This window comes from Lepus europaeus, chromosome 2 (genome assembly GCF_033115175.1).
Source record: "Lepus europaeus isolate LE1 chromosome 2, mLepTim1.pri, whole genome shotgun sequence".
Classification (NCBI taxonomy): domain Eukaryota; kingdom Metazoa; phylum Chordata; class Mammalia; order Lagomorpha; family Leporidae; genus Lepus; species Lepus europaeus.
Window position 1 is genome coordinate 92,580,607 of NC_084828.1, and position 17,293 is coordinate 92,597,899.

A 17,293-nucleotide genomic window follows, 5' to 3' on the forward strand; every position below is an offset into this window, starting at 1 on the left:
GCCAAATGGGACAGGATGGAGGAGCAAAGGGAAAACGCCCAGCACAGAGCGTGGTCCCTTGATGAGGAAGGTCCCTTGATATTGAACTTGATGATGAAGGAGAATTTTTATTTGTTCCACAGATACTGACTGCACACCTACTCTATGCCAGGCTCCATCTAGGCTCTGGAGACAATGGTTGGGAGCAAGAAAGAACAGGTTCTTGCCCTCATAGAACTTTCCCACTGAACAGAGACAATAAATTAGCATGACCACCTCTTTGGAAGCTGGTTCCAGCTTGCAGTTACTACTGTAACACAAATGGACTGAGCTGTGTGCCAGAGACACGAAGGGGACCTCCTAATGATGATTCTGAGTATGTTTCAAAGCTGAGACCCCCAAGGGTGCCAGGTATGGGTAGGGTCCAAGGAGGTCCTTTCCAGCCAGAAGCTGCAGCAAGTGTCAACTCTGATGAAGGGGAAGAACCCAGCTGGAGACAAGGGAGTGGGGCAAAGAAAAATTAAAGAAGCCGTTCAAGATGTTGGCAGGAACTCGATTATTTCTCTATGGGGAGCCCACGTATAAAGTTGGGATTTGACTCTAAAAAAATTTTTTTATACAGGTTAAGTAAATATAGGGCACAAGATCTCTGGCTGCCAAAACCACCCTTCTTTATTGAAGGTTGAAGAAGTTTCCAGCTCAAATAGAGCTCCTGGGAGTCAGGAAGAGAAATCTCCAACTACCAGAAGCCAGCAAAGAAGTCTAGCAAGAGAGGAGGTTGCAGAAAACAGAAGCCACCACCTGTAACTTAAGAGTTAGAGCTTGGAAACAATGCAAATCAGAAAAGGAAAAAACAAATTCAACACTAGATGTGCATGATATAATTACATGCTTAGAAAGCAACAGAATCAGCTCAAAGTAAATTCAGTCTACCAGGATGCCCTGCCTCCAGGAGTGGTAACTCTAACCAGCTAGAAATGGTGACAGAAAGCATTTTTATCACCTTTTACCACCAAACATTCTTATTTTGTAAAATTAGCTTAATGATTCATATAACCATTTGTGGAAGGCTGCATTCTAATTCTGGATAGAGAAACTAGATTGGGGTTAGAAAACTATGGCCTGAAGGCCAAATCTGCCCCATCCCTTGTTTTTATGAATAAAGTGTTGTTGCAAATGCTGGCTATGGCTGCTTTTGTATTACAACAGCAAAGCTGAGTAGTTTTGAGACAGGTATGGCCCTTAATGCTGGAAGCATCTACTATCTGGCCATTTACAGGAAGTCTGCTAACTTAACCTGTGACATCCAATCACGCTCTCTAAGCTACTAAATCCAAGGCTATCTTCTCAGCCCTCAATCTGCCCAAGAACCTGCCCACGTCTGCAGACACTGATGCCAACAGACGCCACCCCCTAAACTCCATCCCTCTCGTCTTCCACCATAACTTCCCCACTGTGCTCTCTCCTCCAACCCCTGAATGTTTCTGCTTGTTCCTTTTCTTTCCTTGTCCTTTACATATAAATCTTTTTCTAGATTTCCTAATCAGGCCTCTTCCTTGGACTCATATTAACATAAATGGATCCTAAATCTGATCTCCATTTCTGATGGTTCTCCAGAACAAAACACCCAACTATACACAGATATCAACCCAAGGAAAATCCACAAATGCTTCCAACTGAACACAGCCAAAAGCAATCTGCCTGCCTCTAGAAACAAACTCCTCGGTGACATGACGTAGTCAACTCATGCGGGAGGACCTCCAAGTCCTGCCTCTCACTCAGGGTCATTTCCGATCAGACATTGCATTCTGGCTCTCCTCCCTTAGGGTGCCTCTCAGACCAGGCCCTTCCTCTCCTCTACCACTGCCTGAACAGACCCAGCATTTCTCGGCTGGAGGTGGCCATAGGCACTGATGATGGAGGTTTCACAGCAGTGCTCAGAGAGAGGAGGACTCAGAGAAGTCCCTCCAGAGCACCTGCCATCCCCTCTCTCCCTGGTTTAGAAACTTCCTAGGGCTCTCTGTGTCTTAAAGAATGGACCCAAGGTCATGGTGACGACTGTCCACATTCTCAACCGGCCGACCCACACTGCCTCGCTGGCCTTCCTCCTCCGCCCTCTGCACTCCCCGGGCTCCACATCGCAGCCACACGGGACTGTTCCCGAGGTGCAGACACACTGGACGCCTCTTCCCCTGCAGCCTTTGCTTCTTGCCTTTGCCTCAGCTCAGAATGCTCCTCTCTGTTCTCTAGGACATCAGTAGGGGATTAATCACACGAAATTTTGTTAGGACAATACAGTCGCCATGAGACACAGAGTAGAGGGGTGACGTGTGGGGGTTTTCCAGTTAAACAAGCTGCTTTCCAACCGCAATTGGCCATCAGCCTGTTGCGTAACCTCTTACAACAGCCAAGTGAGAACAACAACCTTACTTACCTCAGAAGGCTACCGGGAGGATTAAAAGAGCAAGGCAAGCTAGGCACACAGCAGGTGCACAGAAAGTGTAACTCCTTTGGTGATGGTGTTTTAATAATGTGTAACTGTTTGAAATAAAAACCTGCAACTTATCTGAGATACTTTACCTGCAGAAGTAAACCAATTCACCTTTGGAAAGAGACACACAAATATGACTGATGCACTTCCCTAAAGGAGAACAAAAGTTTAACCTTGTTGACTTGTTTCTCATCCATATAAAAATTTATTTTTCAAGTTTGTTTTCTTAAAATTTATTATGTATTTGAAAGGCAGAGTTACAGAGAGAGGGGAAGAGAGAGAGAAAGAGAGAGAGAGAGAGAGAAAGATCTTCCATTTCTTGATTTATTCCCTAAATGGCTGCGACAGCCAGAGCTGTGCCAAACCAAAGCCAGGAGACTAGAACTCCATCAGGGTCTCCTACTTGGGTGCAGGGGCCCAAGCACTTGGGTCATCTTCCACTGCTTTCTCAGGTGCATTAGCAGGGAGCTGGATCAGATATGGAGCTGCCGGGACTGAAACCAATGCCCATATGTGATGCCAGTGTCATAGGCAGCAGTTTAACCTACTGTATCTCAATGCCAAGCCCTACTGTTCAGATTTAATGTAGCCTTGCAAAAAAGCAGGTTTTAACTTATAACAAAATATTAATAACAACAAAAATCACTGAGCCCACCATTGGCAGGTTTGTGGAACTGATGGAGACACAGGACATTATTATAGTCTCTCTAAAAACATTCTTGTACTATAGGAAAAAAAATTAGTTGGGGGTCACTGTTATGGCACAGCAAGTTAAACCTCTACTTGGTCAGCATCCTGTATGGCAATGTCAATTCCAGTCCCAGTTGCTCGGCTTCCAACCTCCCTTCTTGCTAATGTACCTGGGAAGCCAGCAGAAGATGGCCCAAGAGCTTGGGCCTGTGCCACCCATATGGGAGACACAGATGGAGTTTCTGGCTCCTGGCTTTAGCCTGGCCCAATCCCAGCTGATGTGAGCATTTGGAGAGTAAACCATAGGATGGAAGAAAGATCTGTGTGTGTCACTCTGCCTTTCAAATAAATAAATAAATATTTTTTTGAAATTGCCATAAAACTTAACAGATTTGGGTTTTCTAGCCCCATCCTATGGATATTTCCCCCACTGAAAAGCAATAATATCTCTTCAGTTCTCTGCGCAAAAACCTCATCAGCAGTCCTATTTGTAAGAGCAAACAACTTGAAATCATCTAATGTGTTCACTGGTTGGGACTGGGCTCAACAAATTCTGGAGGGAGGGAAAAGTCTCCGGGCCTGGCATGCCTCCTAGGACTTCCAGGGTTCACCAAGGGGCGTGAATGAATAAAAAGAACAAGTGAATAAATGCCTTGGCATATATGTATCAGTTTAAACACCCAGAGGATACACCCTATAAAAGATAGAATATTTGAAGCTTAATAACCAATTTTTATTATATCGCAGGATCAAAGTTCTTCCATGGTACTTACTTGAAGCTGTAACTGCAGTCCACAGAAAGAGCCTACTTTAATTAGTCTTTATTTAAATCGCTGTGACTTGGGGCCGGTGTTTGGTGCAATGGTTGTGACATCACGTGGGGACCCACATGCGGTATCAGAGAGCCTGGTTAAGTCCTGGCTCCTCTCCTTCCCATCCCATTTCCTGTTCATGCAGCAGTAATGGCTCAACACTTGGGTGCCTGTCACTCGCACGGGAGACCTGGATTAAGTTCCTGGTTCCTGACTTCTACATGGCCCAGCTCTGGCTGAAGTGAGCATTTGGGGAGTGAACCAACAGACTTCTGATCTCTCTCTCTCTCTCTCTCTCTGTGCCTTTCAAATAAAATTTAAAAACAAAAATTAATTAAAAATCACTAGAAACTTGTAAGGAGTGCATAAAAATCACACTGTCGTCACAATTCATAGAGGTCTCACGCTGTGCCTCAAGCTTCAACCGAGGCACACAATGATAGCTCGGTATGAAGAAGAAGGAGCAGCTAACACCTGGCAGAGCCTAAATATTGCTATTATGCAGCAAAAAAATGGGGAAGAAAGAACGAAATTTAGTTCCATTGTGGGTGAACAAAAACTAATCACATTTCGTTTCTAGAAAACAAAGTCAAAAAGAAACCAAAAAAGCATGGGCTGGGGTGGAGCTGGTCATCTTGGCAGCTGTTATTGGTAAACACTGCCTATTTGGGGAGGTAGAAAATGTGATCTCACACTTCTTTCTGCTCTAGAGAATCCAATTTGGGTCTACTTTTCTTCTTGAGAGCCTGTGTTGGTTTTAGACCATTTTTCCTGGCAGTCACATGAAGGAAATAAAAAAGGAGACAAATGACCTCACCTGCTCCAGTACCTCCAGCCTGAGAGAGAAGTAAGGCTTCCTGTGCTTTGCTTTCTTTAGTCTGATTCATTTCACAATAATGGAAAACACATTCTCTCCGAATGAGAGTAATAAGAGGCCCTAAGCAAACCCATAGCTCTCTGTTGCGCAGATTTACAAATACGGATAGACTTTCTATCTTCATCAGCTGCAAAGGGGTTCAAGAAAAGCAAATTGATGGATTTTGACCGGTGACTTACAAACTTTTTTGGGTCACACACGCTTCTAAGAATCAACTGCTATCTGAGAGCTCTCTCTCTCTCTCTGGAAAAATGCACTGAGTCTTACAGGTGCATGCGTGCACGCACGCACACACACACACACACACATACACATTATACACACCTAATCCACAGATATTCCCAAATGCAATTTTAGAGACTCATGAGTCCCCTACAGATGGTCCAGAGCTTCCAAGTTAAGAATTCCTGTTCTAACTAGCTATTTTTTTTTTTGACAGGCAGAGTGGACAGTGAGAGAGAGAGAGACAGAGAGAAAGGTCTTCCTTTTTGCCGTTGGTTCACCCTCCAATGGCCGCCGCAGCCAGCACGCTGCGGCCAGCGCACCGCGCTGATCCGAAGCCAGGAGCCAGGTGCTTCTCCTGGTCTCCCATGCGGGTGCAGGGCCCAAGGACTTGGGCCATCCTCCACTGCACTCCCGGGCCATAGCAGAGAGCTGGCCTGGAAGAGGGGCAACCGGGACAGAATTCAGCGCCCCGACCGGGACTAGAACCCGGTGTGCCGGCGCCGCTAGGCAGAGGATTAGCCTATTGAGCCGCGGCGCCGGCTCTAACAAGCTATTTTCAAAGAGAAAAGCTGAACATCACCCAGTCAGGTAAGGCTAACAAAGTCTTCCATTGAACTGGTAAAATAACAGAATTTCAGAGCTTGAAAATGAAACAGAGATCTATGTTTCCAATGCTTTCAACAATTAATTATAGCTTTCTGCTTATTGCTAGAGGTGGGACTCCCCTTTCAAATGAAAACATCTGCAGAACACCCATCAAGAAAGCAGATAAAACCAATGCTAATGAATAAAGGCACCATGGGCCTGAATCCCTGCCCCAACCTCTTTCAGCTGCCCCGTGGCACCTTCAAGAAAGACGGTCGAAAACACTGCCACGGGCCTGCGCCCTGGTCCATCAGCCACATGTGAGCCCCTGTCCCCAGGGCCCTCACTCAGTGTTCAGAGAACAACATCAGCACCTCAGAACGCACCTATTTCTCGGCCCAGCTGGGAGGACTTCAGAGATCCAGCTGATGAGACAACAGCACACCTGCCCCACGGCCCAGCCTTGGTCCTGATGTTCTCCTTGGGCAGGTAACCCTGCCATTCAGACGTGTTGAAGGGAAAATCTGTGGCCTCTATCATGGACACATTAACATGGTCCCGGAGGTGGCAGCGCAGGGCCTCTGGGCTGTACTGAACGCCTGGCCCTGGCCCCTTGTAGGACACTTTGTACTTATTCATGGTCAGGTAATTCTTCCAGATCTTCTGCAGCCTGGGGATAAGGTTTTTGGATGAGCTGTCCTTGTTCCACACCTGGAAGGGGGAGGTCTCTGGTTTGGCCTTGGCCGGGGCCCTGGGGCTGCTGAGGGCCTGGCCGCCCCTGAGTGGGGTCTTGAGAGTGCTGCCTGAAGACACAGACTGGGAGCCAGACCCCATGGCTAGTTTCTCCAGACTCTGCAGTACTTGGAATTCCTTGGTTTGCACTTTAAGAGAATCGTAGTAACTTCCTTTCTTCTTTTCTTTCCACACACAGATGACAGCAAACAGGAGAAAAGCCAGGACACAGCAGCTGAATTTTTTCTTCAAGTTGGTATGAATCATAATGAACGATGTGTTGAGAGAAGCCACTCCAATCTGAGCAGGAGAACGAGCCTGAAAAGAGGAAGACACGGGGGAAAATGACGCAGAGAAAATCCAAACACGGCCTTCGGTGCGGCCAGGCACTGATCCATGGATTTAGAGGGAGGAGACTTAATTCCAACCCTGGTCTACCTCCTACCAACTGTGCAACGTTAAGTGCTCGAGCAAATTTGTTTATGACTTATGACTGGTAACGATTAGACTGTAAGGGTCTCCAGCTCAGGAGATGCCCACCATATTAGACCACGGTGAGCATGGTGCTCCCTGGGTTATGCCCCACACTGATCCTGATTGTGGGGAAATTAACTGAAAAAATATCTAGTGTGCCTGACATATGGCGGGGTGGGGGGGGGGGGTGTGCTTTAAATGGCAGGTGCATTCCCTTGGACACTCCTGAGCCACAAACACTTCTTGGGTCCTTCTGCCACCACTCTCTTCAGCCTGAGTCACCATTTCTGGTTGCCTGAGTCCAGCTCACCTCCTGCTCCCTGAAATTGTTGGGGTCTGGAACTGCATCTTATACATCATTTGGTTTGAGGAGTTTTGACCTGGTAAATGAAGGCAGGCATTGACTGAAAACAACAGAACCAAGGCGGAGCAGACTGATCCATCTACCTCGCAAACTCCAATCTCTCAAAAACCCTGAGGGGTCCAGCATCCTCTTAAATACTCATAAAAAGACCTCTTGCCTTAGATCTGTGGTGCATCTCTTGAGGACTGTGAGGCTAGACTCCCGCCTGAGAAGAAAACTAAGGGTTACTAGCTTTACAACATAACATTCAGATTTGTGCAATGCATGACCAAAACAAAAAAAGCACTGTTAAGACAGGAAGCTAACCAAACTCGAGAGAAAACAGGAAGTCTAGGTAAGATAACGGAGATGTGGCCAATTAGCACAATGGAAACAAAAACGTGTCAGGCACAGGAGATGTTGTTTTCAGTTAATTTCACCATACCCGGGGTCAGTGTGGTGCACAACCCAGGGAGCACCATGCTCACCACAGAGTAACATGATGGGCAGAGGGGCTCTGACCATTACCAATCACAGGTCTTAAGAACAAAGTTACAGAAGGCCAATGTGATCGTCAAGTTTTTTTTCCCTTCAAAATTGTACTTAAAGCCGACTGCCACTAGTCCCCTTTGGGTTTTCCTCTCTTGGAAGCCCCGCCTCCACGCCACTCTGGCTGGAGGTCCTTGATTTCTAATAAATACTTTTAAATCCTAAAAAAAAAAAAAAGGACAAAGTTAAAATCTCCATTCTGAGATATTAATGGAAGTGCCCAGGACCACAGACATGAGGAAATGGTTGTGCTGAGGTTTAAATCCAAGTGCAGTTGATTCCATAACCCATGTCCTCCCCATTACAACATGTGCAGAATTGTTAAACATTCTGGAAAACAGATTTCACTAAGCAAACAGAGCCTGAATAGTCACCTCTATATCTGGGAAAAACCTACTTTGTTTTCTCAGAATTTATTGTGTAACTGAATGGAAGATGGGAGCCCTTTGAACTCAAACAAAGTCTTCACCTTTTGGAAAACATAATTTGGTTTCAACCAGCAGGCTTATTTACTGTAAGGAGGCAGGCAAGACAAAGCAATTGCTCTGGGGTTTTGCTAACCATAAGCAGTCTGAAGGGTCTTCCTGCGGAGTCTGCACCTAAGACAGTGAGAGCTGTGGTTATTGGCCCGAGTAACCACAAAACCTGGCTTCTTGTCTCCATTCTTGGTGGCCTTGGGCAAGTCCGTACCTCTGTCTGAAGAGTGTTGGGAGGACCAAGGAAAAGGATGGTGTAAACAGGTCTGAACTGGGTAAATGCAAAGTCCTCTGAGCCGACAGGGAAAGCAGCCCCTTGGCCTGGGGGTCAGGAGGGGGTGAGGTGGCAGAGTGCAGTGCTGGCCACAGCTGCCCGGCCTCAGCTGCAGGCTCCTCACCCAAGACTCTCATTTACTGATGCCCAAGTTGTTCCTGGATTCCCCTGGCAATACTAACCGAAGCGGTGCTGTCCATGGCCCCAAAGCTTCGTAACTAGAATAGAGTTCCTACCTTGGGCTGCTGAGATTCTGGAGGTGGAGAAATATACACAGAGAATGAAGAATTCAGAAATAAGATCGTAGTGTGGGAGGTAAGAGGGCTTACTCTAGCATCAGAGAACCAAGACATTCAATTCCTATGAGAGCCAACAAGGTGAACCACATGACCATGCAACAGCTGAAGAATGAGACGCAAAGGGAAGTAGCAGTGTACCGAGGGTCTACTCCACAAGAGGTATTTGATCTGCACTTCACGTTGAATCTGTACCAGAGCACAAGGGGAGGAAGCATGACAACCCTATCTTAGAAAGTGAAGAGCAGCCAGCATTGTGGGGTAGTGGGTAAAGCTACCACCTGCAATGCTGGCATCCCAAATCGGTGCCAGTGCAACTCTTGGCTGCCCTGCTCTGCTTCTGATCCAGCTCCCTGCTAATGGCCTGGGAAAGCAGCAGAAGATGATCCAAGTGCTTGGGTCCCTGCCACCCATGTGGGAGACCTGGATAAAGCTCCTGGCTCTTGGATTTGGCCCCACCCTGACCATTGCAGTCATCTGGAAGAGTGAACCAGCAGATGGAAGATCTCCTCTTTCTCTCTCTCTCTCTAACTCTGACTTTCAAATAAATAAATCCAAAGAAAGAAAGAAAAAGAAGAAACTGAGCCTTAGCAAGGTCATAAGGCTTCTCCAAGGTCAGTAGCTAATCCATGTTAGAATCAAGACGCCAACTCATGTCTGTCTGACTCTGAAAGTTCCTGGTCTTCCCGCAAAAGGGCAGGGATCTGTGATAAGGAACAGGACAAAGTCAGCACTGAGGAAATAGGACCCAGAAACCAGAGTCCCCAGAGAGACAATGGCAGAAAAGCCGCCTTCAGCCTCAGTGCTGGCCCAGTCGTCACCGGGTGCACTGTCTTGGCACTCGGGAAGCCCTTTCCCATTCCTTAGGTTTTGTGAGACCCAGCCTAACCCTGTGAGACAGTCTGAGACTTCATTAGCTCCAGTATAGCTGCACAGGTCTTGAAAACATAAGCAATTTTCAGAGTTGCATGAGTGATTTGGAGATGGTGGCCTTTCATCTTGATTTTCTACACGTGTGACTGGAAGGAGGCAGCAGGGAGGGGCTGGATTCACCATCTGGGGAGCTGAGACCCAGCAAGGGCTGGTGTTGGCTTCCTGCCCACACCTGCTCTGCAAGGTGAGCTGCTCAGGAAAGAAGAAATGCCCCAAACAGCCAGCCCAGCCACAGTCCTATGACCCTCTGCTGGGCCCAGCCTTCATGGTCTGCGCCCTGTCATGGCCTCAGAGCACCCATGGGAAACCTTGCATGAAGATCCGTTTGGCCCCTTAGTGCCTCCCCCCCACCCCAGATTGAGGCTCCAGGTCCAGCAGCTGGAGGGAGTGTCTGGAGACAGGCTCTTAGAGCTGCAAGACCCTTTCTTAATGCTCAAGTTGTTTTATGAGACAGATGGAAGAAGCTTCATCTACACAGCCCAACTGAAGCAAAGAGTAGCAAACCTGCCTCTCCGAATTCTTTGGAAAAACACACCAAGCGTTGACTCTTCCAATCACACCAGACTGATTTTTTTTAAGCTTCTAGATATAAGTAGGACCGCATTCTCTCTCCTCCATTTGCCTATCAACTCCCACAGCATCACCTTTCTGGAGTTCAACTTCCTTTCAGCAAGAACCCTGCTCCCTGCTGCTCACCAGCCATGCTTGGTACTGCTTGCATTTCACGCCTCACTCACCGCTGGACAACTCCTTCTGGCCTCATTCTGAAACCCCAGGACCCAGCACAGTGCCTGGGATAGAGAGAGGACTCCAGAGATTCCTGAGCTAACATGAATGGGTTCATGACTGCTTCCCACCACGGGGATGCACCTGGAGAAACACAGAAACAACTCATCCTATGTGCTTCGGAGACCAAGCCGACACTGAAACAACAGACAGCCAAGTCTCAGAAGGAGAAATAACTCATCAAGACAGCCTCAGTACCAAACGCAGGGCATGGCGTCGACTATGTGCTCAACAAACGTCGAGTGAATTTTGGAATAACTCAGGACCTATTTTAGATACGGAATGGGCAAGCCACTCAGTCCCACCCTTCAATAAATCAGTGGTTAACGAGTACTAAAGAATAAGTGCATATTTAAAAAGCGAACAGCAAAGCTGCAGTCAGACACCACAATCCTGAAGATTCTTGCCCAAAAACTCTACCACTGAGGAATACGTTTTGCTGGCCAGGCTTCCCCAGTGCCCCTTACCTGCTTCGGGCTACTTCCCGGTGGGCTGCAGGCCTTCCAAGTCCTCAGGAAGTAGCACTACTCTCCATGGGTGACAGGTTCTCTTTATTGGATCTGGAGGCCTAGGCTCATTCCTCTCAGGATGATCAAAAAACATCTGCAAAGGAAAAAAGAAAGGAAGTAACAGCTGTTTGCTAGTTGAAGCAGGGTTAAACATTAACATGAGGGAGAGGTGCTTCTGCAGGCCTCAGCTGTGGTGCAACCCGCAACCCGGGAGGCCCCGAAGGCTCAGAAAGAGAGATTTGTCTATTGCAGGTGCAATGCTGCAGATCTGAGAATAGCACAGAGAGGCTAGACACAGACCGATGGTATGCATGCTAGGTAAGCACATGCTCAAAAGGTACAGTCAGCTGTATCAGCCGACTCAAGAAGAAAGGGTTCCTTAATCTCTGGCTTAGGGGTAAAGAGAAAGCCATTAGATTCATCCCAAAATAAACAAGACAAATTCCCCAATTTACTTTCAAAGGATATTTAATGGTATATGAAAGCTCTGTCAGTATAATAAATTACAAAATGATACATACTACCCCCAAATCCAGAGGGAAAATACATTTAAAAACACAAATCAGGGAGAGAGGGTAAGAACCACCCAGGATGGTAGAATAATGAATATTTCAATTTTTTGTTCACTTTATGTATATTCCAAAATTTGTAAAATATGCATGCATTACTCTGAATTATTATAAAAATATAATTCAATAAGTATCAGTTCTTTCTTCTTTTTAATGCAATGTAGAAAATTAGCAAGGAAAATATTTAACAGATGTGATCACAAGAAAATGCCCACTTCTCTACAATGAAAATACTAAAACTAGAGGCCTGTGTTGTGGCACACCAGGTTAAGCTGCCACCTGCAGTAGCAGCATCCCATAGCACAATGTCAGTCCCAGTCCTCGCTACTCTGTTTTTGATCCAGGGCTTGCTAGTGTGCTGGGGAGGTGGAAGAAGATGGCCCAAGTGCTTGGAACCCTGGCACACATGCAGAGACGCAGATGGAGTTCTAAGCTCCTCGCTTCAGCCTGACACAGACCAGGCAGTTGTGGCTATTTGGGGAGTGAACCAACAAATGAAAGATCTCTCTCCCTCTGTCTCTCTCTTCCCGCTGCCCAGTCTTTCCCTCTTGCTCTGTCATTCTGTCTTTCAAATAAATAAATAAGTAAATCTTTAAAAAAAAATACTGAAAACTGTAATTAAGAAGAAAACCAGACTTAAGGTAGTAATACCTCCCAAAATAAACAGAGAATCAATATGAACAGACAAATCACAAAACAAAAAACACAGTTAACAAGCATATGACATTATGGTAAGTTTTGAGAGGAACCCCAAAGGCACAAGTGGGATTTTAAGATAGAACTTCATAGAATTTATGTTGGTCAATAGTCTTCAAAATGATTGTATTCATTGCTGAACAGACTGTAATAGAATTGGCATACATTTAAAGGAACAGTATAAATTAATTCAACCTTTCTAGAAAGTATTCAGCCCATAGCATTAAGAGCTCATGACTACTAAACGAGTTGCCATACTTTCAGGAAATAAGACTGAATAAATAATTCAACAGGAAAAAGATCATATACTTTGGGTTCCTCTCCCATATACTTCATTTATATTTGGAAGGCAGAGAGACAAGCAAAGAGATCTTTTATCTGCTGACTCACTCCTTACTCACAATGGTTGGCACTGGGCCAGGTCAAAGCCAACGTTAACCCAGAACTCATCCCACAGTTCCTCGTCGGTAGGAGAGACCCAAGTGAGCCATCACCTTCTAGCTCCCAGGGTATACATTAGCAGGAAGCTGAATTGGAAGTGCAGGAGCCAGCACTTTTGAACCAGGCACTCTGATATGGGATGCAGGAGTCCCAAATAACAACATAACCACTGGGTCAACTAAGCTTCCAGCAGTAGTATAGCCATGGTACATCCAGCTGAGAGAACATACACAGTTGTGTGTGAATTTATGTAGCAACAGGGAAGAAAATCCTTCCAAATTATAGTAGAAATGTTACCTGTGCACACGTCACTGTGACTAAAAGCTATGTATATCCACGCATCTACAAAAAATGACCATGACTGAGACCCAAAAGAGCTTTTTCAAATGAGCAAACTGATGAGAGGTTAATTTTTATCTTTTTGGTCTGACTGCCTTTACTCTTCTTATGTTAGTGGGATAATTAAGGCAAAACTCCTGGGGTTGATGTTGAAAATACCCTTCAACCTGATGTATAAACTTGGAGCTCTATCCTGGGAAGAGCCAGCCAGAAGACATGCGGACTTAACTGGCCTCACTCCATGACCCAGGAGCAATCCCTGCTCTGAAGGCCAGGGATTCAGGTTGGGAGAACTCCAGTCTTTTATGACTGAGAGGCAGGCAATCAGACCCCAGACAGGACTGAGAGGGTGGAAGCGAGAGGTGCCACTGTCCTTTGGCAAACAGTTCAGAGCTCTCATGATCAACTCAAGAGAACTGGTTTCCGGTCAGGCAATGTTCTGGAAGCTGTTCCTCTTTCCCTGGCATGAATTTCCTTTGTGGTATAAGCAGTCGTAGCTATGCATGCATTCTTATCATTATTTGATTATTGTCCATCTCTTCCCACTAAAAATGCAAGCCCCATTAGTAGCCAGGTCAGCCTTCCTCACTGTGATAGCCAGTGAGTATCTCCAGACAAAAAATGAGAGTCTGGCACGTAGTAGGCCCTCACCAAGCATCTGTTGAGTGAAGCGGGCTGGCAACTCTTAAGAGTTCTCCACTTAGCTCACACCACAGATGGAAAAGACTTTGTCAGTGCCTACACTGTGGGCAGTCACCTGAGACTTGGCTCATTCCTTTGGTCTGTGCATGCTGGCTCGCTGTCCTCCCATCGTGGGTGTGCAGCTGGGACACGAGGCTTTTGTCTGAGCTCAGCCCACAGACGTCAGAAGAAGGCATGGACCCCAGATCTTCCTCCCGCACATCGACTGCACCGCCTTGGAAAGATTTGCCCTCTGAGAAGATAACAATCACTCCTCGTTCTTGGCTCCGAATGCGAAGCACTGGAAAGGCATGTGGTGCAACTGTCTATCTAGAGCTGTATGCGATGAGGGTCTTCCAAAAATAGGCACTGCTGATGATGACACAGCAACGCTGGGGACCTGCCGCCAGCTGCAGAGGCAGTGACAGAATCCTCACCTCTCTGTGACACTTCCAATCACGACCGCAATGGCTGCCGCTTATTTAGTGCTAGCTGTGTGCTAGGGACTTGCTACAGCTTAGGGGTTAAGAGTATAATCTTTGGAATCAGACTGATCTGGGCTCAGCCCAAACTGTGTTTCTTGTCAGTTACATGACCCTGCAAGGTACTCAATTCCCTAAGACTCAACTTCTTTATCTGTAAAATGGGAATAAAATAACAGATCCTATCTCATACGGTTAAAACTCAAGTAAAATAATAAACCCAAAGGGATTGCAACTGTGCCTGTGACCGTGCCATCTACTCCTCCTCATCCTTTATTCTGCAGATGCCATTTCTATCCCCTTTTATGAAAGGGAAAACTAAGGCAAGATACGCAATTTGCCCAGAGCAATGCCAGTGGCACTCCAAGCATCGCAGGCTCTTGTGGCCTTGTAGCTCCACACAGAAAGTCCTTCTGCAAGGACTGAACTCTTATACCCTGCTCACAGGGACCCACACCCACTGAGCCCCAGACAACCAGCTCCAGCGCGCCCTGGCTCTCAGAGAGTACCATGAGTCTATTTTGACTCTCACCAAAGTATATGACTTCTATCTGTTTGCAGGAATGCTGTCCCAATCAGACTAGGAGTTCTTTTCAAGCATCTCCAGTTCCCCTCTGCTAGCCAGGCTCTGGGTCACAACCAGGTGACACCAGTCATGACATCATCCCTCCCCTCTCCCTATCACCTTCGGTGGCCAGAATCACCCCACCACCACCACCTGCCCCTCTGCACCATTGTCACTGCAGTGACAGGCAATCTACCCCTTCCCCGGTTTGCACAAGGCTGTGCCAGCCAGTAGCTCTGCCTCTTAGAAAGATCTCATAATGAAGGGAGATCTCCTCCCTGGAAAGAATAAACCCAGTGGTTTAAGCTCTGCTCTGCAGAGCCACACAGACTCAGATACAACTCTGGCTGAGCACATACTACACCTCAGGCTCAATGCTGAGAACTTAATGAGCATCAGCTCATTTCGCCCCTGGAGCCACCCTTTGCAGACTAAGCGGCCGACCTCACCCCACCTGACTTCTCTGAGTCATCTTCTCCCCCACCCAGGATCCTCCTCTGCATTCCAGGAATGTCTGCGCTCCTGACTTACCGTCTGCTCCTCACCGCTATTTGTTGTGGCTTTCAGTGATAAGACTGCTTGCCTAAGGCAGATGCTAGCACCTTGACCTCACTGCTCTTTGATGTCCTCTGCCCCAAAGACTGTGACCTCAGCCACAGTCCTTTCCAAAAGCGACTCCCTCCATCATCCCATCCCAGGCAGCGCCTCTCCCATGACCACTCCAACTCATAGCCTTGTGGTTCGTCCCGCCACTCACATAGTGAGTCCCTCGCTCCCCTCAAATCTCCACTTCCCTTGCTACCCAACGTAAGCTCCAGGCCGGTCAGTGCTCCCTTGCCCTCTCTTTGTCACCACACGTGGTTAGATACAATCCAGTCCTGGTTAAATACAATTCTCTCTGCTACACTACACCTGCAAGCATGCAAAGGCATATGGCTGGAGAAAAGCGCACAGCGATCTTACTGAGTTCACTTCAAGTTCATCACTAACAGCCAGGAGGTCTTTAAAGCTTCCCAGCAATCACCTGCTCATTTTCTAGTCTATTCATCTGCCTCCCTCTAGAAGGCTATGTGGCTTCCTCCCCATTCGTGCTTTTCCCTGGTGAACTAGTGACTTGTTGGTGGAGAAAACAGGAACTGCCAGTATAGTGTTTCTTGAGGTCCCCGACATTACCTCCATTGACACGCCTCTGTCTCTGGCTACTATAGATGCACTGCCTGTGTCCCACACTTGTCCACTAGATCCCACACTGTTGTCCAGTTGGGCAGTTGATCCAGAAAATCTTCCCTTTGTCTCCTACATCAATAAGTGTCCCACTCTCTAAGATCGTTCCCATCAGCACATAGCCATGCTGTTATTCTCCTATCTTAAAAGGTAAAAACAAAAGATCTCTCGTGACTCGGGTAGCCACCTCTTGACCTTGATCAGTCTTCGCATCCTACCAGGGAGATACCCAGACAACACGTGCCTTAGGACCCAACCATCCTACACCCAGGAATTTATCCGAAGGAAATGGAATCAACATATGGAAGTTATCTGTACCCCCATTTTTATAACAGCTCAATCCACAATTGCACAGATATGGAACCAACCGAGATGTCCATCAACTGACGACTGGATAAAGAAAATGTGGTTATACATGACAGGATACTACTCAGCCATTTTAAAAAAAATGAAATCCTGTCTTTTACAACAAAACAGATGCAGATGGAGACCAACTAGTGAAATAAGCCAAACCCCAAAACTGAAAGCATAGGAATGAAACTGACATACTTTGATTTGATTATTGCTTACAGCCCTTGTCTACAGTGGTCTTTCTACTTTCTACTTGTTGAACACCATATTTAGTTGGGTGTTAAGCCTGTGATTGTAAAATAAATTGAAAGTATGTTACCACAAAAATTAAAAGAAAAAAGAGGGAGAGAGGAGGGAGAAGTATCATTATATTCTTAGAACTGTATCTATGAAATACATGAAAGCTGTTCTTTTTATATTAACATATATTAACAAAACATTTTAAAATGGCTTAAAAGATATCATAAGACATCTTGCTTGAATAACAGTTTGAACAAAACACCTTTGGTAATAAATGGAGATATCTGAATATAGATTATCATATGGTAATGAGACTTTATTATTAAATTTTATTAGGTATAATAATAGTATCATTTGGGTTTTTTATAAAGTCCTATCCATGTGCAGTAATAAGAGCTAAAATTTATTTTAAAACATTTCAGCCAAAAAGCAGAGTAAGCAACTATGCAAAAATGCAATGCCATTTTTCAGATGTATTCCAATACAGCTGTGCAAGGTACATGAGCGATTTACAAATTCTTTTCTTCTTGGATAATTATTATGTCATTTGGGAATAGGGAGAGTTTAAAAAAGCTTGAAGCAAAAAGTTACAATAGACCTTTTATGCTTTGTTTTACTGAAGGAATTAATGAAAAAGACACATGAGCATGATCTTACAAAAGTCACATATTTAG

At 46.0% G+C, this 17,293-nt stretch overlaps 1 protein-coding gene across 1 annotated transcript in view; it reads right to left on the reverse strand.

Moving 5' to 3' along the window:
• The window catches only part of ST6GAL1 (ST6 beta-galactoside alpha-2,6-sialyltransferase 1), a 123,087-nt gene that overhangs the window by 19,872 nt on the left and 85,922 nt on the right, over positions 1-17,293 (reverse strand). Inside the window, exons 3-4 of the mRNA XM_062210307.1 lie at positions 10,990-11,125; positions 6,046-6,709 (exon numbers count right to left, since the gene is read on the reverse strand). Of these exons, the coding sequence (XP_062066291.1) occupies positions 6,046-6,658 (613 nt within the window). The 5' untranslated portion in view covers positions 6,659-6,709; positions 10,990-11,125. The remainder of the gene's footprint in view (positions 1-6,045; positions 6,710-10,989; positions 11,126-17,293) is intronic.